This window comes from Anomaloglossus baeobatrachus, chromosome 5 (genome assembly GCF_048569485.1).
Source record: "Anomaloglossus baeobatrachus isolate aAnoBae1 chromosome 5, aAnoBae1.hap1, whole genome shotgun sequence".
Taxonomy (NCBI): Eukaryota; Metazoa; Chordata; class Amphibia; order Anura; family Aromobatidae; genus Anomaloglossus; species Anomaloglossus baeobatrachus.
In genome coordinates this window covers 78087852-78115578 of record NC_134357.1, presented here as the reverse complement: position 1 = coordinate 78115578, position 27727 = coordinate 78087852, and the positions used below count along the sequence as shown (strand labels likewise).

The following is a 27727-nucleotide window of genomic DNA, read 5'->3' as shown; positions in this document are numbered from 1 at the left end:
AAACACATAAGGGAGCCGGAACTGCGACCAATCTTGCACTAAGGCGTCTGCCGCCAGAGTTCTGTGATCGCGAGACCGTGCTATGAAGGTTGGGACCTTGTTGTTGTGCCTGGACGCCATTAGGACGACGTCCGGCCTTCCCCAGCGGCTACAGATCTCCTGAAACACGTCCGGGTGAAGGGACCATTCCCCTGCGTCCATGCCCTGGCGGCTGAGGAAGTCTGCTTCCCAGTTTTCTACGCCGGGGATGTGAACTGCGGATACGGTGGAGGCCGTGGCTTCCACCCACGTCAGAATCCGCCGGACTTCCTGGAAGGCTTGCCGACTGCGTGTCCCTCCTTGGTGATTGATGTATGTCACCGCTGTGGAGTTGTCCGACTGAATTCGGATCTGCTTTCCTTCCAGCCACTGCTGGAAGGCTAGTAGGGCAAGATACACTGCTCTGATTTCCAGAACATGGATCTGAAGGGTGGACTCCTGCTGAGTCCACGTACCCTGAGCCCTGTGGTGGAGAAAAACTGCTCCCCACCCTGACAGACTCGCGTCTGTCGTGACTACCCGCCCAAGACGGTGGTAGGAAGGATCTTCCCTGTGATAATGAGGTGGGAAGAAGCCACCATTGCAGAGAGTCCTTCCGAAAAGGATACTCTCCTGTTCAGGGATGTTGACTTCCCGTCCCATTGGCGGAGAATGTCCCAATAAGAGGACGCAGATGAAACTGCGCAAACGGAACCGCCTCCATTGCCGCCACCATCTTCCCGAGGAAGTGCATGAGGCGTCTTAAGGAGTGCGACTGACCTAGACGGAGAGTCTGCACCCCAGTCTGTAGTGACCGCTGCTTGTCCAGCGGAAGCTTCACTAGCGCTGACAGGGTATGAAAACTCCATGCCAAGCTACGTTAGTGATTGGGTCGGTGACAGGTTTGACTTTGAAAAGTCGATGATCCACCCGAACGTCTGGAGAGTCTCCAGCGCAACATTCAGGCTGAGTTGGCATGCCTCTTGAGAGAGTGCCTTGACAAGTAGATCGTCCAAGTAAGGGATCACAGAGTGTCCCTGTGAGTGCAAGACTGCTACCACTGCCGTCATGACCTTGGCGAACACCCGTGGGGCTGTCGCCAGCCCGAATGGCAGAGCTACGAACTGAAGATGGTCGTTTCCTATCACGAAATGTAGAAAAACATTGGTGCTCTGTAGCAATCGGCACGTGGAGATAAGCATCTTTGATGTCTATTGATGCTAGGAAATTTCCTTGAGACATTGAGGCAATGACGGAGCGGAGGGTATCATCCGGAACCGCCTGGCCTCCACGTGCTTGTTGAGCAGTTTTAGGTCCAGAACGGAACGGAAAGAGCCATCCTTGTTTGGCACCACAACCAGATTGTAGGAAAACCGTGTCTTGTTCCTGGAGAGGAACTGGGATAATCACTCCTTATGCCTGCAGAAGAGCATCGGCTCGGTGGGGAGGTGGGGACGTTCTGAAGAATCGAGTCGGAGGACGAGAACAGAACTCTGTCCTGTGCACGTGGGCACACTGTCCCTCACCCACCGGTCTGTGACCTGTGGCAGCTAAATGTCGCCAAAGGCGAGCGAGTCTGCCATCAACCGCGGATGCGGAAAGATGAGAGAGCTGAGAGTCATGAGGAGACCGCCTTGGTAGCGGTTCCTCCGGCTGCCTTCCTTGGGCGTGATTGAGCCCGGCCGGCAGCTGAGCCCCTCTGAGGCTTTTCAGCCCTTTTGGACGAGGACAATTGGGACCTGCCCGAGCCTGGGAAGGACCGAAACCTCGACTGTCCTTCCAGGACAGCATTAATAGAGTAAGTCGCAATGCAGACATTGCGAGGTTACGGACGCCCCTGCGGCACAGATGTACCTGTGCTCAAGACCAGCTGCGCAAGAACAGCTGAAAAGCTTAGGGTGCCCATACGGCTGTGAATGCCGGAGCAACCGACACGCCGATAGCCTCATAGACAGATTTCAACCAGAGTCCATCTGTCTGTCAATGGCATCTGTAAGTGAAGTCCCATCTCCACTGCAACTATGGCTCTAGCCGCAAGCCTGGAGATTGGAGAATCCACCTTTGGACCCTGGGTCCAACGCCTGACCACGTCAGGGGGAAAGTGATAACGTGTATCCGTAATACGTTTGGAGAAAACGCTTATCTGGGAAGCGTGGTGTTCCTGGACTGCTTCTCTGAAGTCAGCGTGGCCAGAACAATACTCAATATACGTTTGAGCTACTGAAATGGGACTTCTCCTGCTGTGAAGCTGACTCCTCCGCTGGGGGAGCTGAGGGAGAAAGATCCAACATTCCATTGATGGACGCTATAGGATCATGCCTTATGGCGTCACCATCCGGTGTATCCGGAGTGAGAGCGGTGTCAGGATCAAAGTCCTGATGAGCTACGTCTGCCTCATCATACAGAGAGCCTCCTGGGACCCCCCGGGGAACCGATTTTATTCCAAGTGAGGGTGGCCAGGGAGCAATGATCCAGATTGCCCATGGCCTGTCCGGACTGCAAGTCTCTATCCCCTTGCAACTCCGTCCCTGTCCTTGGACAGGGTTGAGAGGTGGTTCTTTTGGCCACGTCAAGTAGAGACCCCGGCTGACCAAGTGCTACAGGGGAGCATTGCACCCAATGGGGAGCAGTGCCGTGGAACAGTATCACATGCAGCAAAAACAGCATCGAAAGCCTGTGTTGCTTATATGCTGCTGCCGACTTATAGAGCCAAGAATGGCGACCGTACAGTGCAATGTATATCATACAAGCATAAAGTACAAATGAACACTGCAGCACATGCAATACAAGCAGCATCGAAAAAAACCTGTGCCTCAGCACCCTTGCTTTTCTGCTGCTGTAGTCTAGCCATTCTATGGCGAATATAGCTAAGACTAGCGACCGTACAGTGCAGTGTATAGCATACAAGCATAAATACACATGAACACTTCAGTACGTGCAATACAAGCAGCATAGAAAGCCTGTGCCTTAGCACCCATGCTTTCCTGCTGCTGATGTGTCGCCATCTAAGAGGGCATATAGCCCAAAATAGCGACCTATGCAGTGTACTTAAAATACAAATAGACAAACTGCGGTATTTAGTGTCAGCACCCCAAGTGCCGCTTACCGCCCGCCTATAAGCGGGTGTGTGGTCGCCCTAGTCCTGTTGTTTGCCCAGAGTCCGTTCTCTCAGCTCGGGCTGCAGGAATGGCTGCCGGCGTCCTTCTCCAGCTCGTATGAGTAGGGGCGGGCCGTGGGCGTGCCCCAAGTCAGAGCGGGAAACCGGCGTCCCACAGTGTCTAGTGAGAGGGCTGGAGCATGTAAATAAGGCTCCAGCCCTCGGCGCTGCTGATTGTACAGCGTCTCTCCCCTACCCTGATTGACAGGGTGGGGGCGGGAACGAAGCTGAGCTAGGCCGCAAAAGCCGGGGACTGGATTTATAAGCGCCGCCGCCGTAAAAGCGCGGTCGGCGCTAAGTCCCCGGCGCACTACAAGTCCCAGCCGCGCCGCCGCTCCCGGAGCGTCCGGCGCGGTAGTTCCCAATAAATAAAGTCACTCAGCTAGGCTGCAGTGACTGTAACCCTTTACTGTCCCCGGCGCACTAGCACACCCAGCAAGTCTGGAGTGTGCTGTGCCTGTGTGTACGGGGACACAGAGTACCTGAATGGTGCAGGGCCATGTCCCTGAACGGCACTCCCGCTCCACATCCAGCAGGTTCAATGGGTCTGTGGATGGAGCCCGGCCTCAGGGCTTTGGGGCCGGTAAGATCCCACTTCCTCAGAGCCCCTCAGGGGGATGGGGAAGGAAAACAGCATGTGGGCTCCAGCCGCCGTACCAGCAATAGGTACCTCAACCTTACAAACCACCAGTGGGGTGAGAAGGGAGCATGCTGGGGGCCCTATATGGGCCCGCTTTTCTTCCATCCGATATAGTCAGCAGCTACTGCTGACTAAACAGTGGAGCTATGCGTGGATGTCTGACCTCCTTCGCACAAAGCCGAAAACTGGTGAGCCAGTGATCCCACTGGGGGTGTATAGCCAGAAGGGGAGGGGCCTTACACTTTTTAGTGTAATGCTTTGTGTGGCCTCCGGAGGCAGTAGCTATACACCCAATCGTCTGGGTCTCCCAATGGAGCGACGAAGAAATATACACATACATACATATATATATATATATATATACACATACATATATATATATATATATATATATATATACACATACATATATATATATACACACATACATACACACATACATACATATATATATATATATATGTATATATGTATCTATACCGGCACCCCAGGGGGGCCAGCACCGGGTGACCGGTGTGGCTTACCGACCGCTAACGAGCGGAGTGTGTCCTCCAGATTCCCTGCCTTGGATCCCCCGGAGCTGCTGAGCTGTTCACCGAGAAGCATCCACCAGCAGAATGCCAGAAAATGGCCGCCGGAGCTCTCAGGGGAGGAGTGGAGCCGAGGGCGGCGCCAGCCAAGAGCGGGAATCTGGGGTCCCCACAGTGGTCAGTGAGGGGGTAGGAAGACATGCAGGATGCTCCAGCCCTCACATCCGATGTCATGCCGGAGAACCCGCCCTTACCCCTGACAGGCAGGCCCGGGGGCGGGATTTTTGCGACTAGGCCGCGGTGAAGCCGGGGACTAAATTTGAGGCCGCGCCCGACAAGCAGGCACGGTCGGCGCGGAAGTCCACCGGCCTCCTCAGTTTTAAAAGTACCGCGGCTCCCGGGAAGAAGGTGCGCTCTCTGTACGATTCCCGACAGGGATACAGAGTACCTTTAAGTTGCAGGGCCCAGTCCCTGGGGTTGAAGAGGCTCCGGTCCGGCATGTTCCCTCAGGGCCTGCGGATGGAGCACGGTCCCAGCAAATGGAAGACCGCTCAGGATCCCACTTCTCCCAGAGCCGCTAAGGGATGGTGAAGGAGACGGCATGTGGCTCCAGCCTCTGTACCCGCAATGGGTACCTCAACCTTAACAACACCGCCGACATAGTGGGGTGAGAAGGGAACATGCCGGGGACCCCGTGGGGGCCCTCTTTTCTTCCAACCGTCATAAAAATTCTGAGAATTCATGAGTGGATGTGTGCCTCCTTCCACACAAAGCATAAAACTGAGGAGCCCGTGGTCCACGGGAGGGTGTATAGGCAGAGGGGAGGGGTTACACTTTTTAAAGTGTAATACTTTGTGTGGCCTCCAGAGGCAGAAGCTATACACCCAATTATCTGGGTCTCCCAATGGAGCGACAAAGAAACATAAAATTGGTGGACGATTAAAGGGAACCGGTCATGTGGGAAAAAAAAAAAACGGTATTAGCCTTCAGATATGTAGTTAATCTGCAGGGTAATAGCGTTTGCAACTTGTCCGTCACCTGCACACTGAACCTCACTGACGGCCGGAAATGAACTTTGACATCCGAATGCTGCCGGGAGGATTAGTCACAGGATCGGCGCCAACTCAGTAATGGGGGCAGTGCCGATGCAGTCCCAGTCACCGTTCTGTGTAACGAGAGCAGCATCGATAACTGTGCTCCATACATTAGTACCAGCTGTCAGTCAATCTCGGGTGGGGGGGTGAGGTTCTAACAACCACTGTCGTTGCATAGATCGGTAACTACCTGCTCCAGCACTACCCCGGTGACTGAAACCTGAACGCTGCCAGGAGGTTTACATTTAATTTCCTCCCGACAGTGGGGCTCAAAGTCCAGGTGCTGGGCATGTTCCAAACACCATAAACCCCTAACCTCCAAGTTAATAAGAGTTTTTTTCCATGTGACATAGTCCCTTTAACCTCAACGACCACAGGCAGTAATTTTACGTCCTAGCGGTCAGTGTTACTGCCCGCAGTCTGCTGCCGGCAGCTTGCCACGATCGGCGCACATCTCAGCTGATATGTGTGCCTGCTAGGCACGAGCAGAATCGTTATCTGCTCGTGCTGTTTAACCCCTTAAATGGCGCTGTCAATATGTGACAGCACCATTATAACGGCATCGGCGGTAAACATTTACTTACCTGTCGATACTGGAAGTCACGTGACGTGATCACGTGACTTCCGGTGGTTGTCATGGTAGCACAGGGTCATGTGATGACTCCTGTAGCTCACATGAATTACTTTCGGTTTCACTCGGGCCGGAGCCGAGTGAGGCAGAAAATTAGCATATCTGCTGTTTACAGTTGTGTAGCTGTGGTCAGCAGATATGGCACAGCGATCGGATTGTTGATCCATATAGCCCCCTAAAGGGACTAGTAAAAAAAAAAACAAAAAAAAAAAAAAAACACAAGCCTAAAAAGTTCAAATCACCCCCCCCCTTTCGCCCCATTGAAAATGAAAGGGTTAAAAAAAAAAAAAAACCACACATTTGGTATTGCCGCATTCAGAAACGCCCGATCAAAATATAAAATCAATTAATCTGATCAGTAAACTGCGTAGCGGCAAAAAAATTCCAAACGCCAAAATTACGTTTTTTGGTTGCCACAAATTTTGCGCAAAATGCAATAACCGGCGTTTAAAACGTAGCATCTGCACAAAAATGGTACAGGTAAAAACGTCAGCTCGAGACGCAAAAAATAAGCCATCACTAAGCCTCAGATCCTGAAAAGAAGGGAATTTTGTTACTTACCGTAAATTCCTTTTTCTTTTTCGCTCCTAATTGGGAGACCCAGACAGTGGGTGTATAGCTACTGCCCTCTGGAGGCCGCACAAAGAACTACACTTAAAAGTGTAAGGCCCCTCCCCTTCTGGCTATACACCCTCCCGTAGGAGTACAGATTCCTCAGTTTTAGCTTTGTGCGCAAGGAGGTCAGACACGCACGCATAGCTCCATTGTTTTTAGTCAGCAGCAGCTGCTGACTATGTCGGATGGAAGAAAAGAGGACACATATAGTGTCCCCAGCATGCTCCCTTCTCACCCCACTGTATGTCGGAGGTGTTTGTAAGGTTGAGGTACCCATTGCGGGTACGGCGGCAGGAGCCCACATGCTGATTCCTTCCCCATCCCTTTTTACAGGGCTCTGGGTGAAGTGGGATTTACTGGTCTCCAGGCACTGAGACCGGGCTCCATCTACAGCCCCTGGAGAAGATGCTGGATGGAGCGGAGTACATCAGGGACATGGCCCTGCTTCCTCAAGGTACTCTGTGTCCCCGTGCATTTGGCGCTCACACCGCAGCATGCTGGGTGTTGTAGTGCGCCGGGGGGACATCTGCGCTACGGCGCTTGTGCCATGGCCTCATTCAGCTTAGCTGAAGCAGGCACACTTCCAGGAATCGGTCGCGCCGGCCGCTGGGACTGCGGCGCGGCTGGCACTTGTGGTGCGCCGGGGACTTCAGCGCGGCCCGCGCTTTTACGGCGGCCGCGCTGATAACTCGAGTCCCCGGCTTTTGCGGCCTGCTTCCGTTCGTTCCCGCCCCCGGACCTGCCAGTCAGGAGAGGGGCGGGACGCTGGCCACGTTTAGGAATCGGTCATGCCGGCCGCTGGGACTGCGGCGCGGCTGGCACTTGTGGTGCGCCGGGGACTTCAGCGCGGCCCGCGCTTTTACGGCGGCCGCGCTGATAACTCGAGTCCCCGGCTTTTGCGGCCTGCTTCCGTTCGTTCCCGCCCCCAGACCTGCCAGTCAGGAGAGGGGCGGGACGCTGGCCAGTGCATCAGCGCTGAGGGCTGGAGTCGTTTTTACATACTCCAGCCCTCCCAATCGGCACAGAGGGGACACTGTTTCCCGCACTTTTGTTTGGGAACTCCCACGGACCGCCCCTCTCCACAGACGCCGGCAGCCATTCCTGCTGACACGCTGAGCTGCAGAGGGGAGCCGGGGAGACCCAGACAAGGAATTCTGCAGCCTCTTACCCGCTATTCAGCGGGCGGTAAGCAGCCCTCAGGGCTCACCCCCTCTTGTGCCAGTACTATTCTTAGTATTTTGTTGCTACAAATACTTTGTATTGCATAGCGCTGGTCACCCTTTGGCTATAGACTCTCTCACATTGCAGAGAGCCAGCAGCATGTCGTCCGCAAAACGCAAGGGTGCCAAAGCACAGACATTATATGCTTCCTGCACCGCATGTGGGACTTTTCTACCGGCAGGCTCCACGGACCCCCATTGTGTGCAGTGCTCGGCCCCTGCGGCGCTTGCACAGTCGGGACCTCTGCTGGACGTGACCCAGGGTGTACCACCTGTGAATGCTGTCCAGGTGACAGGAACTGAGTTTGCAGCTTTTGCTGACAGAATGTCTCTCACTATGTCACAAATTCTTGACACATTGCGAGCTAGGCCTGTACTTCAGGCCACGGACACTGTGCAATCATTACCCCCTGGTCCCCCTCAGCTCCAAGCTCCGGGACGGGCATATACACCTCAGGGTGAAGACTCTGACTCGGACGATGGCCCCGGGCAGCCTAAGCGGGCTCGCTATGACGGGCCTTCACATTCATCTCAATGGTCAGGATCCCAGCGAGATGAATCTATGGGTGATGAGGCGGACGTAACTGATCAGGATTCTGATCCTGGGACCGCTCTCAATCTAGATACACCAGATGGTGACGCCATAGTTAATGATCTTATATTTAACATCAATAAGATGTTAAATATTTCCCCACCAGCTCCTCTTGTGGAGGAGTCAGCTTCGCAGCACGAGAGAATCCATTTCAGATACCCTAAGCGTACTTTAAGCACTTTTCTGGACCACGCTGACTTTAGAGACGCAATCCAGAAACCCCACGCTTATCCTGAAAGTCGTTTTCCTAAACGGCTTAAAGATACACGCTATCCTTTTCCCCCTGAGGTGGTTAAGGGTTGGACCCAGTGTCCAAAAGTGGATCCTCCAATTTCCAGGCTTGCAGCTAGATCCTTGGTTGCAGTTGAAGATGGAGCGGCACTTAAAGATGCCACTGACAGGCAGATGGAGCTCTGGCTGAAATCCATCTATGAAGCGATTGGAGCGTCATTGGCGCCTTCTTTTGCAGCCGTATGGGCACTCCAAGCTATCTCAGCCGGGCTTGCGCGAGTTGACTCCGTCACACGTGCATTTGCCCCGCAGGTAGCACCATTGACCTCGCAAATGGCGGCATTCGCGTCTTACGCGATTAATGCTGTTCTTGACGCTACAAGCCGCACGGCAGTGGCGTCAGCCAACTCCGTTGTTTTGCGTAGGGCCCTGTGGTTGAGACATTGGAAAGCAGATTCTCATTCCAAGAAGTGCTTAACCAATTTGCCTTTTTCTCGTGACCGATTGTTTGGAGAGCGTTTGGATGAAATCATCAAACACTCCAAGGGTAAGGACTCATCCTTACCGCAACACAGACAAAACAGACCTCAACAGAGGAAGGGTCAGTCTGGTTATCGGTCCTTTCGAGGACCGGGCAGGTCCCAATTCACCTCGTCAAAAAAGACTCAAAAGGACCAGAGACGCTCAGATTCTTGGAGGTCTCAGTCACGCCCAAAAAGGACAGCCGGAGGAACCGTTGCCAAGACGGCGTCCTCCTGACTTGAGGTCTCCGATTCCCACACCCGCGGTCGGTGGGAGGCTTTCCCACTTTGGCGACATCTGGCTGTCACACGTCAAAGACCGTTGGGTGAGGGATATTCTGTCTCACGGGTACAGGATAGAGTTCAGTTCTCGTCCGCCAACTCGTTTCTTCAGAACTTCTCCCCCACCAGACCGAGCCGATGCTCTGTTGCAGGCGGTGGCCGCTCTAAAAGCGGAAGGAGTGGTGACCTCCGTCCCTCTTCAGGAACAAGGTCACGGTTTTTACTCCAATCTGTTTGTGGTCCCAAAAAAGGACGGATCGTATCGGCCCGTCCTGGATCTAAAGTTGCTCAACAGACACGTAAAAGTCAGGAGGTTCCGGATGGAATCCCTACGCTCCGTCATAGCCTCAATGTCTCAAGGAGATTTTCTAGCATCAATAGATATCAAAGATGCGTATCTCCACGTGCCGATCGCACCAGAGCATCAGCGTTTCCTACGCTTCGTCATACACGACGAACACCTGCAGTTCGTAGCGTTACCTTTCGGTCTGGCAACAGCCCCCCGGGTCTTCACCAAAGTCATGGCAGCAGTAGTAGCTGTTCTGCACTCGCAGGGTCACTCGGTCATCCCGTATCTAGACGACCTGCTTATAAAGGCACCCTCTCAAGAGGCATGCCAACACAGTCTGAAGGTGGCACTAGACACTCTCCAGAGTTTCGGGTGGATTATCAACTTTCCAAAGTCTCATCTAACCCCGACCCAATCTCTGACTTATCTTGGCATGGAGTTTCATACTCTCTCAGCGATAGTGAAGCTTCCACTGGACAAGCAGTGCTCGCTACGGACTGGAGTGCAATCTCTCCTTCAGAGCCAGTCGCACTCACTGAGGCGCCTCATGCATTTCCTAGGAAAGATGGTAGCAGCAATGGAGGCAGTCCCGTTCGCGCAGTTTCATCTGCGCCCGCTACAATGGGACATTCTACGCCAATGGGACGGGAAATCGACGTCCCTCGACAGGACTGTCTCCCTCTCTCAGACTGCCAAGGACTCTCTGCGTTGGTGGCTTCTCCCCACCTCATTGTCACAGGGAAAGTCATTCCTTCCCCCGTCCTGGGCAGTGGTCACGACGGATGCGAGCCTATCAGGGTGGGGAGCGGTGTATCTCCACCACAGGGCTCAGGGGATGTGGACTCTGGAAGAGTCCACCCTGCAGATCAATGTTCTGGAAATCAGAGCAATCTATCTTGCCCTGCGAGCCTTCCAACAATGGCTGGAAGGCAAGCAGTTTCGGATTCAGTCGGACAACTCCACGGCGGTGGCGTACATCAACCACCAAGGGGGAACACGCAGTCGCCAAGCTTTTCAAGAAGTCCATCGGATTTTGACGTGGGTGGAAAGCAGAGCGTCCACCATATCCGCAGTTCACATCCCAGGCGTGGAAAACTGGGAAGCAGACTTTCTCAGTCGCCAGGGCATGGACGCAGGAGAATGGTCCCTTCACCCGGACGTGTTTCAGCAGATCTGTTGCCGCTGGGGGACGCCGGACGTCGATCTGATGGCGTCACGACACAACAACAAGGTCCCAGTTTTCATGGCACGGTCTCACGATCACCGAGCACTGGCGGCAGACGCCTTGGTTCAGGATTGGTCGCAATTCCGACTCCCCTATGTGTTCCCACCTCTAGCATTGTTACCCAGAGTTCTCCGGAAAATCAGGTCCGACTGCCATCGAGCCATACTCGTCGCTCCAGATTGGCCAAGAAGGTCGTGGTACCCGGATCTGTGGCATCTCACGGTAGGCCAACCGTGGACACTACCAGACCGTCCAGATTTGCTGTCTCAAGGGCCGTTTTTCCATCTGAATTCTGCGGCCCTGAACCTGACTGTGTGGCCATTGAGTCCTGGATCCTAACGGCCTCAGGTTTATCTCATGAAGTTGTTGCCACAATGAGACAGGCTAGAAAACCATCCTCAGCTAAGATCTATCACAGAACGTGGAAGATATTCTTAGCGTGGTGCGTGGCTCAAGGGGTTTCTCCCTGGCCATTTGCATTGCCAACTTTTCTTTCCTTCCTGCAGTCTGGGTTGGAAAAAGGTTTGTCGCTTAGCTCTCTTAAGGGTCAAGTCTCCGCGCTATCCGTATTCTTTCAGAAGCGCTTGGCACAGCTTTCTAAAGTACGCACGTTTCTCCAAGGAGTTTGTCATATTGTTCCTCCTTACAGACGGCCATTGGAACCCTGGGATCTGAACAAGGTTCTCATTGCTCTCCAGAAGCCGCCTTTCGAGCCTTTGAAGGAGGTTCCCCTTTCTCGGCTTTCACAAAAGGTAGTTTTTCTTGTGGCGGTCACGTCTCTTCGAAGAGTGTCCGAGCTAGCGGCGTTATCTTGCAAATCTCCCTTCCTGGTGTTTCACCAAGACAAGGTAGTACTGCGTCCAATTCCAGAGTTTTCTCCCAAGGTGGTTTCTTCCTTTCATCTCAATCAGGATATCACTTTACCATCTTTGTGTCCGCATCCAGTTCACCAATTTGAAAAGGGTTTACATCTGTTGGACCTGGTGAGAGCACTCAGGATTTACATTTCTCGCACGGCGGCTCTACGCCGTTCTGATGCGCTCTTTGTCCTAGTCGCTGGTCAGCATAAGGGATCGCAAGCTTCCAAATCCACCCTGGCGCGGTGGATCAAGGAACCAATTCTTCACACATACCGTTCTGCTGGGCTTCCGATTCCATCTGGACTGAAGGCCCATTCTACCAGAGCCGTGGGTGCGTCCTGGGCATTGCGGCATCAGGCTACGGCTCAGCAAGTGTGCCAGGCGGCTACCTGGTCGAGTCTGCACACGTTTACCAAACACTATCAAGTGCATACCTACGCTTCGGCAGATGCCAGCCTAGGTAGACAGGTCCTTCAGGCGGCGGTGGCCCACCTGTAGGAAGAGGCTGTCTGACAGCCCGTTCATGTGGTATCTTTTTACCCACCCAGGGACTGCTTTTGGACGTCCCACTGTCTGGGTCTCCCAATTAGGAGCGAAAAAGAAGAAGGGAATTTTGTTTACTTACCGTAAATTCCTTTTCTTCTAGCTCCAATTGGGAGACCCAGCACCCGCCCTATTTGTTCTTAGGGTTTCGTTTTTCGGGTGCACATGTTGTTCATGTTGTTTCTTAAGTTCTCCGATCATGTTATCGGATTGAATTTGTTTTTGAAACTGTTATTGGCTTTCCTCCTTCTTGCTTTGGTACTAAAACTGAGGAATCTGTACTCCTACGGGAGGGTGTATAGCCAGAAGGGGAGGGGCCTTACACTTTTAAGTGTAGTTCTTTGTGCGGCCTCCAGAGGGCAGTAGCTATACACCCACTGTCTGGGTCTCCCAATTGGAGCTAGAAGAAAAGGAATTTACGGTAAGTAAACAAAATTCCCTTCTCTTCTAGCTCCTATTGGGAGACCCAGACGATTGGGTGTATAGCACTGCCTCCGGAGGCCACACAAAGCATTACACTAAAAAGTGTAAGGCCCCTCCCCTTCTGGCTATACACCCCCAGTGGGATCACTGGCTCACCAGTTTTAGTGCAAAAGCAAGAAGGAGGAAAGCCAAGAACTGGTTTAAACAAATTCACTCCGAAGTAACATCGGAGAACTGAAAACCATTCAACATGAACAACATGTGTACCCGAAAAACAACCAAAAATCCCGAAGGACAACAGGGCGGGTGCTGGGTCTCCCAATAGGAGCTAGAAGAAAAGGAATTTACGGTAAGTAACAAAATTCCCTTCTTCTTCGGCGCTCCATTGGGAGACCCAGACGATTGGGACGTCCAAAAGCTGTCCCTGGGTGGGTAAAGAAATACCTCATGTTAGAGCTGCAAAGACAGCCCTCCCCTACGGGGAGGCAACTGCCGCCTGCAGGACTCTTCTACCTAGGCTGGCGTCCGCCGAAGCATAGGTATGCACCTGATAATGTTTGGTGAAAGTGTGCAGACTCGACCAGGTAGCTGCCTGGCACACCTGTTGAGCCGTAGCCTGGTGTCGTAATGCCCAGGACGCACCCACGGCTCTGGTAGAATGGGCCTTCAGCCCTGATGGAACCGGAAGCCCAGCAGAACGGTAGGCTTCAAGAATTGGTTCTTTGATCCATCGAGCCAGGGTGGCTTTGGAAGCCTGCGACCCTTTGCGCTTACCAGCGACAAGGACAAAGAGTGCATCCGAGCGGCGCAGGGGCGCCGTGCGGGAAATGTAGATTCTGAGTGCTCTCACCAGATCCAACAAATGTAAATCCTTTTCATACCGATGAACTGCATGCGGATAAAAGGAAGGCAAGGAGATATCCTGATTAAGATGAAAAGAGGATACCACCTTAGGGAGAAACTCCTGAATGGGACGCAGCACTACCTTGTCCTGGTGGAACACCAGGAAAGGAGCTTTGGATGACAGCGCTGCTAGTTCAGACACTCTCCGAAGAGACGTGACCGCTACCAGAAAGGCCACTTTCTGTGAGAGTCGAGAAAGTGACACGTCCCTCAGAGGCTCGAAGGGCGGCTTCTGGAGAGTAACAAGGACCTTGTTTAGATCCCACGGATCTAACGGCCGCCTGTACGGAGGTACGATATGACAAACCCCCTGCAGGAACGTGCGCACCTGAGAAAGTCGTGCTAGACGCTTCTGAAAAAACACGGATAGTGCAGAGACTTGCCCTTTAAGGGAGCCGAGCGACAAGCCCTTTTCCAACCCAGATTGTAGGAAGGAAAGAAAGACAGGTAACGCGAATGGCCAGGGAGATACTCCTTGTGCAGAGCACCAGGATAAGAAAATCTTCCACGTTCTGTGGTAGATCTTAGCAGAAGTGGACTTCCTAGCCTGTCTCATGGTGGCAACGACCCCTTGGGATAATCCTGAAGACGCTAGGATCCAGGACTCAATGGCCACACAGTCAGGTTCAGGGCCGCAGAATTCCGATGGAAAAACGGCCCTTGGGACAGTAAGTCTGGACGGTCTGGTAGTGCCCACGGTTGGCCGACCGTGAGATGCCACAGATCCGGGTACCACGACCTCCTCGGCCAGTCTGGGGCGACTAGTATGACGCGGCCGCAATCGGATCTGATCTTGCGTAACACTCTGGGCAAGAGTGCCAGAGGTGGAAACACATAAGGGAGCCGGAATTGCGACCAATCTTGCACTAAGGCGTCTGCCGCCAGAGCTCTTTGATCGCGAGACCGCGCTATGAAGGTCGGGACCTTGTTGTTGTGCCGAGACGCCATTAGGTCGACGTCCGGCACCCCCCAGCGGCGGCAGATTTCCTGAAACACGTCCGGGTGAAGGGACCATTCCCCTGCGTCCATGCCCTGGCGACTGAGGAAGTCTGCTTCCCAGTTTTCTACGCCCGGGATGTGAACTGCTGATATGGTGGAAGCTCTTTCCTCTACCCACATGAGAATCCGCCTGACTTCCTGGAAGGCTTGCCGACTGCGTGTCCCTCCTTGGTGGTTGATGTATGCCACCGCTGTGGAGTTGTCCGACTGAATTCGGATCTGCTTTCCTTCCAGCCACTGCTGGAAGGCTAATAGGGCAAGATACACTGCCCTGATTTCCAGAACATTGATCTGAAGGGTGGACTCCTGCTGAGTCCACGTCCCTTGAGCCCTGTGGTGGAGAAAAACTGCTCCCCACCCTGACAGACTCGCGTCTGTCGTGACCACTGCCCAGGATGGGGGCAGGAATGATCTTCCCTGTGATAATGAGGTGGGAAGGAGCCACCATAGCAGAGAATCCTTGGCCGTCTGAGAAAGGGAGACTTTCCTGTCTAGGGAAGTTGTCTTCCCGTCCCACTGGCGGAGAATGTCCCATTGAAGTGGACGCAGATGAAACTGCGCGAACGGGACTGCCTCCATTGCTGCCACCATCTTCCCTAGGAAGTGCATGAGGCGCCTTAAGGGGTGCGACTGACCCTGAAGGAGAGACTGCACCCCTGTCCGTAGAGACCGCTGCTTGTCCAGCGGAAGCTTCACTATCGCTGAGAGAGTATGAAACTCCATGCCAAGATACGTTAGTGATTGAGTCGGTGCCAGGTTTGACTTTGAAAAGTTGATGATCCACCCGAAAGTCTGGAGAGTTTCCAGCGCAACATTCAGGCTGTGTTGGCATGCCTCTTGAGAGGGTGCTTTGACAAGTAGATCGTCTAAGTAAGGGATCACCGAATGACCCTGAGAATGCAAGACTGCTACCACTGCCGCCATGACCTTGGTGAAAACCCGTGGGGCTGTCGCCAGACCAAATGGCAGAGCTACGAACTGGAGATGGTCGTCTCCTATCACGAAACGTAGGAAACGTTGGTGCTCTGTAGCAATCGGCACGTGGAGATAAGCATCTTTGATGTCTATTGATGCAAGGAAATCTCCTTGAGACATTGAGGCAATGACAGAGCGGAGGGATTCCATCCGGAACCGCCTGGCGTTCACATGCTTGTTGAGCAGCTTTAGGTCCAGAACAGGACGGAACGAGCCGTCCTTTTTTGGAACCACGAAGAGATTGGAGTAAAAACCTTGCCCTTGTTCCTGCAGAGGAACAGGGATCACCACTCCTTCTGCTTTTAGTGAGCACACCGCCTGCAGAAGGGCATCTGCTCGGTCGGGATGTGGGGAGGTTCTGAAGAACCGAGGCGGAGGACGAGAACTGAATTCTATCCTGTACCCGTGAGACAAAATGTCTGCTACCCACCGGTCTTTGACCTGTGGCAGCCAAATGTCGCAAAAGCGGGAGAGCCTGCCACCGACCGAGGATGCGGAGGGCTGAGGCCGAAAGTCATGAGGCAGCCGCCTTGGAAGCGGTTCCTCCGGTTGCTTTCTTGGGGCGTGACTGAGCCCGCCAGGAATCTGAGCTCCTTTGCTCCTTCTGAGTCCCTTTGGACGAGGAGAATTGGGTCTTGCTGGAGCCTCGAAAGGACCGAAACCTCGACTGCCACTTCCTCTGTTGAGGTTTGCTTGATCTGGGCTGGGGTAAGGAGGAGTCCTTACCCTTGGATTGCTTAATGATTTCAGCCAATTGTTCACCAAACAGTCTATCTACAGATAGCGGCAAGCTGGTTAAACATTTTTTGGAAGCAGAATCCGCTTTCCATTCCTTTAACCACAAGGCTCTGCGCAAGACAACAGAGTTGGCAGACGCAATTGAGGTACGGCTTGTAGAGTCCAGGACAGCGTTGATAGCGTAAGTCGCAAACGCAGACATTTGCGAGGTTAGGGACGCTACTCGCGGCACTGCTGGACATAAGATAGAGTCCACCTGTGCCAGGCCAGCTGAAATAGCTTGGAGTGCCCACACGGCCGCGAATGCTGGAGCAAACGACGCACCAATAGCTTCATAGACAGACTTTAACCAAAGGTCCATCTGTCTGTCATTGGCATCTTTAAGTGAAGCCCCATCTTCCACTGCAACTATGGATCTAGCTGCAAGCCTGGAGATTGGGGGATCCACCTTTGGACACTGGGTCCAGCGTTTGACCACGTCAGGGGGAAAGGGATAACGTGTATCCTTAAGACGTTTGGAGAAACGCTTATCTGGGTAGGCATGGTGTTTCTGGACTGATTCTCTGAAGTCAGCGTGGTCCAGAAAAGTACTCAGTTTAGGCTTGGGATACCTGAAATGGAACTTCTCCTGCTGTGCAGCTGCCTCCTCTGCAGAAGGGGCTGGGGGAGAAATATCCAACAGTCTATTGATGGCCGCTATAAGGTCATTTACCATGGCGTCACCATCAGGAGTATCCAGATTGAGAGCGGTTTCAGGATTAGACTCCTGATCACCCTCCTCTGTCTCATCATGTAGAGACTCTTCTCGCTGAGACCCTGATCCGCGTGATGACGTGGGGGGTCTCTCCCAGCGAGCACGCTTAGGCTGCCTGGGACTGTCATCTGAATCAGAGCCGTCAGGCTGAGATGCCTGGGACCCCCTTGAAGCACTGATTAACTCCAACTGAGGGGGACCGGGGAACATTGCCGCAGCAGTGTCCATGGACTGAGTAACTGGCCTGGCCTGCAAGGTCTCTAGGATTTTTGTCATAGTGACAGACATCCTGTCAGCGAAAACAGCAAACTCTGTCCCCGTCACCGGGACAGGATTCACCGGCGACTCTGCCTGGGCCACTACCACCATAGGCTCCGGCTGACGAAGTGGCACAGGGACCGAACATTGCACACAATGGGGGTCATTGTAACCTGCCGGTAGATTAGCCCCACAAGCAGCACAAGCAGCGTTCACAGCCTGTGTCTTGGCACCCTTGCGTTTTGCAGATGACATGTTGTCGTCTCCTCAGAGCAATAGGGGTATACAGCCAAGAAGCGACCTTACAGTGCAATATATATATAGATATATCTGGTACAGGAAAAAGTACACCAAATAACACTGTGGCACTAGTGGGGCCAGCACGAATGTGCTGCTTACCGCCCGCTTAACGCGGGTGTGTGGTCGCCAGAAATCCCTTGTCTGGGTCTCCCAGAGCCTGTGTCCGTTCCCCAGCCAGACTGCATGCAGGAATGGCTGCCGGCGTCTCTGTGGAGGGGGGGGGGCGGGCCCTGGGTGTGCTCAGACAAAAAGCGGGAAACCTGCGTCCCACTGTGCCCAGTGAGAGGGCTGGAGCATGTAAATAAGGCTCCAGCCCTCGGCGCTGACGATTGCACAACGCCTGTCCCCTTCCCTGATTGACAGGGAGGGGGCGGGAACGAAGTGGAGCTAGGCCGCAAAAGCCGGGGACTAGATTTATAAGCGCCGCCGTCGTAAAAGCACGGTCGGCGCTAAGTCCCCGGCGCACTACAAGTCCCAGCCGCGCCGCCGCTCCCGGAGCGGCCGGCGCGGTAGTTCCCAACACATAAAGTCACTCAGCCAAGCTGCAGTGACTCAAACCCCAGCGCGCAGCGCTACTGTCCCCGGCGCACTAGCACACCCAGCAAGTCTGGAGTGTGCGCGGCCAGGCCATAGGGGGACACAGAGTACCTGAATGTTGCAGGGCCTTGTCCCTGAACGGTACCCCGGCTCCTTATCCAGCAGGTTCAATGGGTCTGTGGACGGAGCCCGGCCTCAGGGCTTGGAGGCCGGTAAGATCCCACTTCCTCAGAGCCCCTCAGGGGGATGGGGAAGGAAAACAGCATGTGGGCTCCCGCCTCCGTACCCGCAATGGGTACCTCAACCTTACAAACCACAAGTGGGGTGAGAAGGGAGCATGCTGGGGGCCCTAGTATGGGCCCTCTTTTCTTCCATCCGACATAGTCAGCAGCTGCTGCTGACTAAACAGTGGAGCTATGCGTGGATGTCTGACCTCCTTCGCACAAAGCAGAAAACTGGTGAGCCAGTGATCCCACTGGGGGTGTATAGCCAGAAGGGGAGGGGCCTTACACTTTTTAGTGTAATGCTTTGTGTGGCCTCCGGAGGCAGTGCTATACACCCAATCGTCTGGGTCTCCCAATGGAGCGCCGAAGAAATGAGAACGCTACGGGTCACGGAACATGGCGTTAAACGTTTGACACGTTTTTTTAAACCCTTATATAAAAGTAAACATATACATGTTTGGGGTCTTCGAACTTGCACTGATCTGAGGCATCACCCCCACACATTAGTTTTACGATATAGTGAACAGTGAATAAAATCTCAAACAATAGTGCTATCACACTTTTTTTTACAATTTTTCTGCATTTGGAATTTGCCGTTTTCCAGTAAAATAGATGGTAAAACATATGGTTTCATTTAAAATTACAGCTTGTGCCGCAAAAAATGAGCCCTCACATGAAGCGAAAAATCAGCTGGTCGTGAAGATGTTAAAGCCAATGGGGATCTACTAGACACAGATATAAAAACGGAAGACATAGGTCTTAATTTATCATTGCCATTTCTACAATTTGCTCCTTTTTTAGTGGCTTTAGTATTTCCTCCTTAATGTTCTATACATTTTGCATCATTTTTTAAGTTGTATTTGTTTTTTATTTTTCCTCTACAACTTTGCATATCCAGAGGGTTTTAGACGGATTCAGGAAATGCGATTTTAGAAGTGTTGCAATATTTTAGCACATCCCACTTTAATTCCCTTCCTGGAGCAAGGTTTCTGGAGGTGTCCTTAATCTGGTTCATTATTGTGACTTTTCAAAGCATTTGCGACTTTTGGTGTCTAGAAGTCGCAAAAAAAAGGTTAAAGAAAAAAAAAGCCTCATGATTTCACGACAGACATGAATCGCATGCTAAATTTTGAAGACTTGTGGCAAAGAACATCAATGAATGCCACATAAAAAGAAATAAAAAGTGATTTCAAATCAATCACAAACGATGAATCAGAATTCCTATTAAATTAACATTTATCACCATCTTCTGGATATGTTAATAGCTACCTCTGCCTATCATGTTACCATAACCAATACAAAACAGTAACTTATAGAATTAAAATCTGCCTTGAAATTAAATTGGAGGATGTAAAGCAGCAGCTTTACAAGCCAATATAAATAATCCCCTGCAAAGAAAATAAAGTATTATATATCCACCAATCAAGAAAAAAAAAAAATGGTTATTTAACAAATGAATGAGCCGTCTCAATATGTGACCAAGTGCTGCTGTGCATGGACGGGCTGATTAGTAAATGATTTAAACAGCGAACCCAGCCAACTTTTGTCCTGCTCAACACATCGACAAACAGATGAATCCCGAAAACCCCCATACCTATTCTGTGGAGGAGCATGAGGGTCCTGCTTCTTACTTTTCGAACCAATACTATCCTTTTTTGGCTTCTTTTTCTTTGGCTTGCCTTCCTCATTTTCACCTTCCTCATCTTCGTCATCCAAGGGCACCTCAATTTCTGGCTCTTTTAGAAGACCATAGAACATCTATGAAGGGATAAAAAGTTAAAAAGGTGCACTTCATCTAAGGTCCTCAACGGACAGTGTCAGGATACCAGGGCTGCAAAATAGTGAGAATCAAAGAAATCCCAATGATGTGACACCGCCCAAAAAAAACCAAAACAAAACAAAAACAGGTAGGGAACAAGTAGAGGAAACATCTCTGGATTGGAGGAGACCATGGAAAACACCTTTCTAGGAGAGACTGATTTTTATCTTATGCCTGAGTGGGGTCACTTTAAATATGTAATTTAGTCTTGATAATAGCACAAACCTTGACTTTGTTTGCTTCCCTTCTTGCTTCCCCGGACAGGCTGCCCACCATTGCATCAATCTGTTGCTTGCTACGCGGCATGCCATCAAAGATATCGATATACAGATGTTCCTGGACTATGCTCCAGATCTGATTGTTCTGTCTCTCCTGTAGGTGGCGCTTCAGCAGCTGATAAGAGTCCCGGGATATCCTCAAAACAAATTTGCTTGTCCTAAAGTCAAGCATGGTTTCGTTTCCTTTCATGTGCTCTTTTTTAGTGAGACTGACTAAAATCCGCAGATCATCTTCATAGTAACATTCTTGGTCTCCATGGAATCTATAAGAAAGCACAAAGAAAAATATATACATATAAAATATGTTTGTTATACATGTCAATGGGTCATTATCAGAAGATGTTTTGGAGTGAAAGGAAAACGCAGACTGGTGCAGAGGCACATGCACAGCGACAGTGGAGGAAAAATAAAGAAAAAAGCTTAAAGCCAACAAGTAGCTTTTCGTTAAACATTTTGATAAAAGATATCCCTGGGCTACACTGTCAGTTTGTAGCTGATAAGTTTTAGCTTAACCCCTTCACGACCTTGGACGGATCTATCCGTCCAGGATCGTGTCCCGTTAAGCCCCGCCCCCTGCCGCGGGCAGGCGGCGTGGATCGGCACACATCAGCTGTTTTCAACAGCTGACATGTGTGCCTGCTAGCCGCGGGTGGAATCGCTTCCACCCGCGGCCATTAACCCCTTAAATCTTGCTGCCAAAGTCTGGCAGCAAGATTTAAATGCGCGCGGCCATGTTTCTTACTTACCGCCGCCCCCACCGGAAGTCACGTGTGTTATCACGTGACTATCGGTGGTTGCCATCGTAGCACAGGGTCATGTGATGATGCCTGCTGCTATGATCTTTCACTTTCGTTTTCCCTCGGCCGAGAGCAGAGGGAAAACCAAAGTGAGTGAATCTGCTGTTTACAGCTGTATTGCTGTGATCAGCAGATAGATAATAGCGATCGGATTGCTGATCGCTATAGCCCCCTAGGGGGACTAGTAAAATAAAAAAAAAAAAAAGTTAACAAAAGTTTTAAAAAATAAAAAAAAAAAAAACAAACCTAAAAAGTTCAAATCACCCCCCTTTCCCCCCATTGAAAATTAAAGGGTTAAAAAAAAGAATTTTGTTACCGTAAATTCTTTTTCTTATAGTTCCGTATTGGGAGACCCAGACCATGGGTGTTTAGCTTCTGCCTCCGGAGGACACACAAAGTACTACACCTAAAAGTGTAGCTCCTCCCTCTGAGCTTATACACCCCCTGGTAGCCAGTCCTAGCCAGTTTAGTGCAAAAGCTGAAGGAGAATAGCCACCCACAAGTAGAACAGAGTAAGAACCGGAACAACCGGAGACTCTGTCCACGACAACAGCCGGTGATAACACACGGAACAAGAAAATTGCCATCAGGCAACAGGGAGGGTGCTGGGTCTCCCAATACGGAACTATAAGAAAAAGAATTTACGGTAAGTAACAAAATTCTCTTTTTCTTTATCGTTCCTTTGGGAGACCCACACCATGGGACGTTCCAAAGCTGTCCCTGGGTGGGAATAAACAGAAAAAACTAAGAAGTAGGCGGAGCCTAACTTCACAAGTGGGCGACAGCCGCCTGAAGGATGCGTCTGCCCAAGCTCGCATCTGCCGAAGCATGAGCATGCACTTGGTAGTGCTTCGAAAAGGTATGCAGGCTAGTCCAAGTGGCAGCCTGACAGACTTGTTGACTTGTTGAGCCGTAGCCTGGTGCCTAAAAGCCCAAGAGGCACCGACAGCTCTGGTCGAGTGTGCTTTGATCCCCGGCGGGGGAGGCACCTGAGTACTCTGGTAGGCGTCCGAAATGGTCGATATAATCCAACGGGCCAAGGTCGGCTTAGAAGCAGAGAGACCCTTGCGCCGCCCTGTGGTTAGCACAAAAAGAGAGGTGCACCGCCTAAGCGCAGCGGTGCGAGCCACATAAATCCGGAGAGCACGCACCAGACCTAGAGTAAGGTCCCAGGGATCCAAGGGCCGCCGATAAGGTAAAATGATGTGAGACGCACCTTGCATGAAGGTGCGGAATTGAGCCAGCCAGGCGAGACGCCACTGGAACAGCACTGATAGAGCTGAGACTTGTCCCTTGAGAGCGTTAAGGGACAGTCCTAGCTGCAGACCGGACTGTAAAAAAGACAGAAGGGTTGGCAACGAGAATGGCCAAGGAGAATGGCCGGAAGAGCGACACCAGGACAGGAAAATTTTCCAAGTCCTGTGATAGATCTTGACGGAGGAAGACTTACGGGCCCGGGTCATAGTGGAGACTACTTCAGGAGGAATACCAGAAGCCGTCAAAATCCAGGACTCAAGAGCCACGCCATCAATTTGAGTGCCGCAGAAGTCGGGCGGAAAAACGGACCTTGCGAGAGCAGGTCTGGACGGTCCGGAAGATGCCACGGCATCTCCACGGACAGTTTGAGCAGGTCCGGATACCAAGCTCGCCTGGGCCAGTCCGGTGCAATGAGGATGACTCGACGGCCGTCCATTCTGATCTTGCGCAGGACTCTGGGCAAGAGAGCTAGAGGGGGAAACACGTAGGACAGACGAAACTGGGACCAGTCTTGAACCAGAGCGTCCGCGGCGAAGGCCTGAGGATCGTGGGAGCGAGCCACGTAAACCGGAACCTTGTTGTTGTGACGGGATGCCATTAGGTCCACGTCCGGAGTGCCCCATTTGCGGCAGATTGACTGAAACACTGCCGGGTGCAGGGACCACTCACCACCGTCCACGGATTGACGGCTGAGATAATCTGCCTCCCAGTTTTCTACGCCAGGGATGTGGACTGCGGATATGGTGGACTTGGAGTCCTCCGCCCATTGAAGAATGCGTTGGACCTCCAACATTGCCAGGCGGCTGCGTGTCCCGCCTTGGTGATTGATGTAGGCAACCGCTGTCGCGTTGTCTGACTGGACTCGAATGTGCCTGCCCGCCAACAGGTGGTGAAAGGCTAGGAGAGCTAGAAGCACAGCTCTGGTTTCCAGCACATTGATTGAAAGGGCTGACTCGGACGGAGTCCAAGTGCCCTGAGCTCTGTGGTGGAGATGTACCGCTCCCCAGCCGGATAGGCTGGCATCCGTGGTGAGAATCACCCAGGACGGAGCCAGGAAGGAGCGCCCTTGGGACAGAGAGAGGGGTCGAAGCCACCACTGAAGAGAGCTCCTGGTCCGTGGCGACAGAGCCACTAACCTCTGTAAGGAGGAAGGCCGCTTGTCCCAACAGCGGAGAATGTCCAGCTGCAGAGGACGCAGATGGAACTGGGCAAAGGGAACCGCCTCCATGGAAGCCACCATTTGACCCAGCACCTGCATCAGGCGCCTGAGGGAATAACGGCGGGGCCTCAGGAGAGAGCGCACCGCTAGCCGGAGAGACTGCTGTTTGATTAAGGGCAACTTCACAAGTGCCGGCAAAGTCTCGAACTGCATCCCTAGGTACGTGAGACTCTGGGTCAGAGTCAGAGTGGATTTGGGAAGATTGACAATCCACCCGAATTGGGCTAGGGTGGCGAGAGTGAGCGAAACACTCCGCTGACAGTCTGCGCTGGATGGACCCTTGACCAGAAGGTCATCCAGGTAAGGGAGCACTGCCAACCCCTGGAGGTACAGGACCGCAATCACTGCCGCCATTGTTGAGGATAAAGAATTGAGTATCCAAAAATACTTAATTCAGCCATTTCATAGACTCAGTTATATAGTTCAGTAGATGTGAACTAACACACATATTTGTGAATGCTTTGTTTCTTACTAACATGTATATATGTATATTGCATATTCAGTGTATTTTCCTTAGACTCAGTATATACTAGGATAGATATATATATATATATATATAGTTTGAAGATGGCTGCTATTTCCTGTTCTACACCCAAGACAGATGGACAAAGGAAATTCCTGGAGCCTGGACTGACCAGTCCAAGAAGGATGTGTAGATCTCTCTACGTCATGAAGCCCTGCCCTGCGATACTTGATTGGACTAAAACTTTTGTTTACACCCCCTTACTGTTTGGTCTAGAGTTTCTTTCAAACAATAAAAAACACACTTGGTCTAGAGCCAGTCATGGAGATAGATATAACTGACTTGCTGTGCAGTTATTTATTCTCGTGTGCACACATGACATTTTTAATTCGAGAGATCCTTTGAGTCTCATCATCATCGTCATTTGGACCTTGACACCATGACCTTGGTAAATACCCGAGGGGCCGTGGCTAACCCGAAGGGGAGAGCCACGAATTGGAAATGATCCTCTCCTATCGCAAAACGTAACCAACGCTGATGTGACACTGCGATTGGCACATGTAGATAGGCATCTCTGATGTCGATGGACGCCAGGAACTCCCCTTGGGTCATAGAGGCAATGACTGATCGCAGGGACTCCATGCGAAAATGCAGCCGCCGAACATGCTTGTTGAGAAGCTTGAGATCCAGGATGGGCCGAAAGGTACCGTCCTTTTTTGGAACTAGGAAGAGATTTGAGTAAAAACCTCTGAACCGTTCCTGAGCGGGAACTGGGACAATCACTCCGTTTGCCTGCAAGGACGCCACGGCCTGCGAGAAGGCGGCGGCCTTGGAGCAGGGGGGGAGTTGAGAGAAAAAAATCTGTTTGGAGGGCTGGAAGAGAATTCTATCCTGTAGCCGTGAGATATGATGTCTCTCACCCACTGATCGGAGACCTGCATTAACCAAGCGTCGCCAAAGTGGGAGAGCCTGCCACCGACTAAGGACGTGGCTGGAGCGGGCAGAGAGTCATGAGGAAGCTGCCTTAGTGGCAGAACCTCCTGCGGACGCGCTTTTGGGCGCCAGTTGGATTTCTGGTCCTTGGCTGAGTTAGCGGACGAGGCGGAAGGCTTAGAGGATGACCAGTTGGAGGAACGAAAGGAACAAAACCTCGATTGATTCATACCCTGGGCGGGTTTCCTGGTCTTTGTTTGTGGCATGGAAGTACTCTTCCCGCCAGTAGCTTCTTTAATGATTTCATCCAGCTGTTCACCAAACAGCCGTGAACCAGCAAAAGGGAGCCCAGCAAGAAACTTCTTGGAAGAAGCATCTGCCTTCCACTCTCGAAGCCACAAAATCCCAAGAGAATTAGCTGAAGCCACCGCAGTGCGGTGAGCAGCCACTAGCATGGCAGACATGGCATAAGATGAAAAAGCTGAAGCCTGAGCAGTTAAGGTAACCATCTCAGGCATAGATTCCTTGGTGAGGGAATGCATCTCCTCTAGAGAAGCAGAGATGGCTTTGAGAGCCCACACTGCTGCAAAAGTCGGGGAAAACGCGGCCCCCGCAGCTTCATACACAGATTTGGCCAGAAGGTCAATCTGACGGTCAGTGGAATCCTTAAGTGAGGTGCCGTCAGCCACCGACACAACAGTCCGGGCTGCGAGCCTAGACACCGGAGGGTCTACCTTTGGGGACTGAGCCCACTCCTTGACCACCTCAGGTGGAAATGGAAACCGGTCATCAGAACCACGCTTTGGGAAGCGTTTGTCAGGGCAGGCACTGGGTTTGGTCACAGCGGTCTGAAAACTGGAGTGGTTAAAGAACACACTCTTCACTCTCTTAGGCGAGGTAAACTGATGTTTTTCTGCCAAAGAGAGTTGCTCCTCTGACACTGGCGGATTGAGATCCAGCACAGAATTAATAGAAGCAATCAAATCACTAAGGTCCGAGTCACCCTCAGAGAAATCGAAGGGATACATAACCTCCGAGCCCCCAGTGAGGGCATCCTCCTCATCTTGAGAGTCAGCTCTTGAGACAGAGCCGTGGGATGGGGAGGGGGGGGGGAAACCCTGCGCCTTCTCTTAGAAGGACGGGGTCTGGCATCAGATGATGAATCCTCCGTGAGCTCCGATGGACGGAGGTCAGAGGATAGGAGTCCTCTGTCAAAAGAGTATTCGAGGCACCCTGTGAGGGGGGCTGATGCATATTCATCAAAGTCCTGGACAAAAGCCCCATGGACTCAGCAAATGACTGGGATATGGACCTAGAAAAGGACTCTACCCAGGCCGGGGGTTCAATCACAGGTGCAGCAGCAGCCTGAGAGACCACTGGGGGTGAGACTCCAGGCTGTGGCACTGCCAAGTTAGAGCAACCATCACAGTGTGGATAAATGCTCGGCTCAGGCAGCAGGAGCTTACATGCAGTGCATGCAGCATTAAGCTTTGGAGCCTTGCTCCTTGTGAGAGACATGCTGCTGGAGTGGGGGCTTTGCAGAGAATGAACCCCAGGGAGAATATACAGAGGTCCACAACCGGAGACCGGCTGTGGCTTACCAGACGGCTGAGCGCGGTGTTGTGTGCCCTCCAGATCCCGAAGCCCGGTCCCCCAAGCACAGCACCTCAGCAGAGATGCAGAATGCAGGATGTCCCAGAGCAGAGTGAACTCTGCCTGAGAAATGGGGCGTTCCTATAAAAGAGCGGGAACTGGAGGGCTATAGAGACCTGCAGGGAAGGAGGGATGCCCCAGCAGTGGGGAGTGTCCCTCCCCTGCGTAGAACGGCCGCCGGGAGGAGCCGAACCTGTCCCTCTGCATGAGTGACATGCGAGGGCAGGAAAACAAAACTAGGCAAGAAGGCCTGTGGAGACACCATCACATGTTTCTCAACGCTGGCAAGAAACTAGCCAGGTCTTTCACCGGGAAGGAACAACCACGGGAAGGGCAGTCTCCAGTCAAGGAGACCACCTATGCCAAACATGGTATCCATCCACAGACAGCCGTTTCGGGGTATTTGCCCCTCATCAGTGTGGAGTAGGAATCTGGCTAGTGGGAGCATTGCCTAGTAAAAGACTATGTGAGCAAGGATGGTTGACCTTAGGGAGATCAACATCCACCACTGCGGAGACACCATCACGTGTTTCTCAACGCAGTGATTCTAGAGCAATGCCCCCTGGGTAATATTCAAAGCAAGAAGGCCTGCGGAGACACCATCACATGTCTCAACGCTGGCAGGAAACTACCCCGAAACAGCTGTCTGTGGATGGATACCATGTTTGGCATAGGTGGTCTCCTTGACTGGAGACTGCCCTTCCCGTGGTTGTTCCTTCCCGGTGAAAGACCTGGCTAGTTTCTTGCCA

The 27727-nt window shown here is 52.1% G+C and overlaps 1 protein-coding gene across 1 annotated transcript in view; it reads right to left on the bottom strand.

Annotated features, from left to right (window-relative positions):
• The window catches only part of TAF5 (TATA-box binding protein associated factor 5), a 73675-nt gene that overhangs the window by 29668 nt on the left and 16280 nt on the right, over window positions 1-27727 (bottom strand). The window contains exons 4-5 of the mRNA XM_075352320.1: window positions 20604-20919; window positions 20154-20317 (exon numbers count right to left, since the gene is read on the bottom strand). Of these exons, the coding sequence (XP_075208435.1) occupies window positions 20154-20317; window positions 20604-20919 (480 nt within the window). The remainder of the gene's footprint in view (window positions 1-20153; window positions 20318-20603; window positions 20920-27727) is intronic.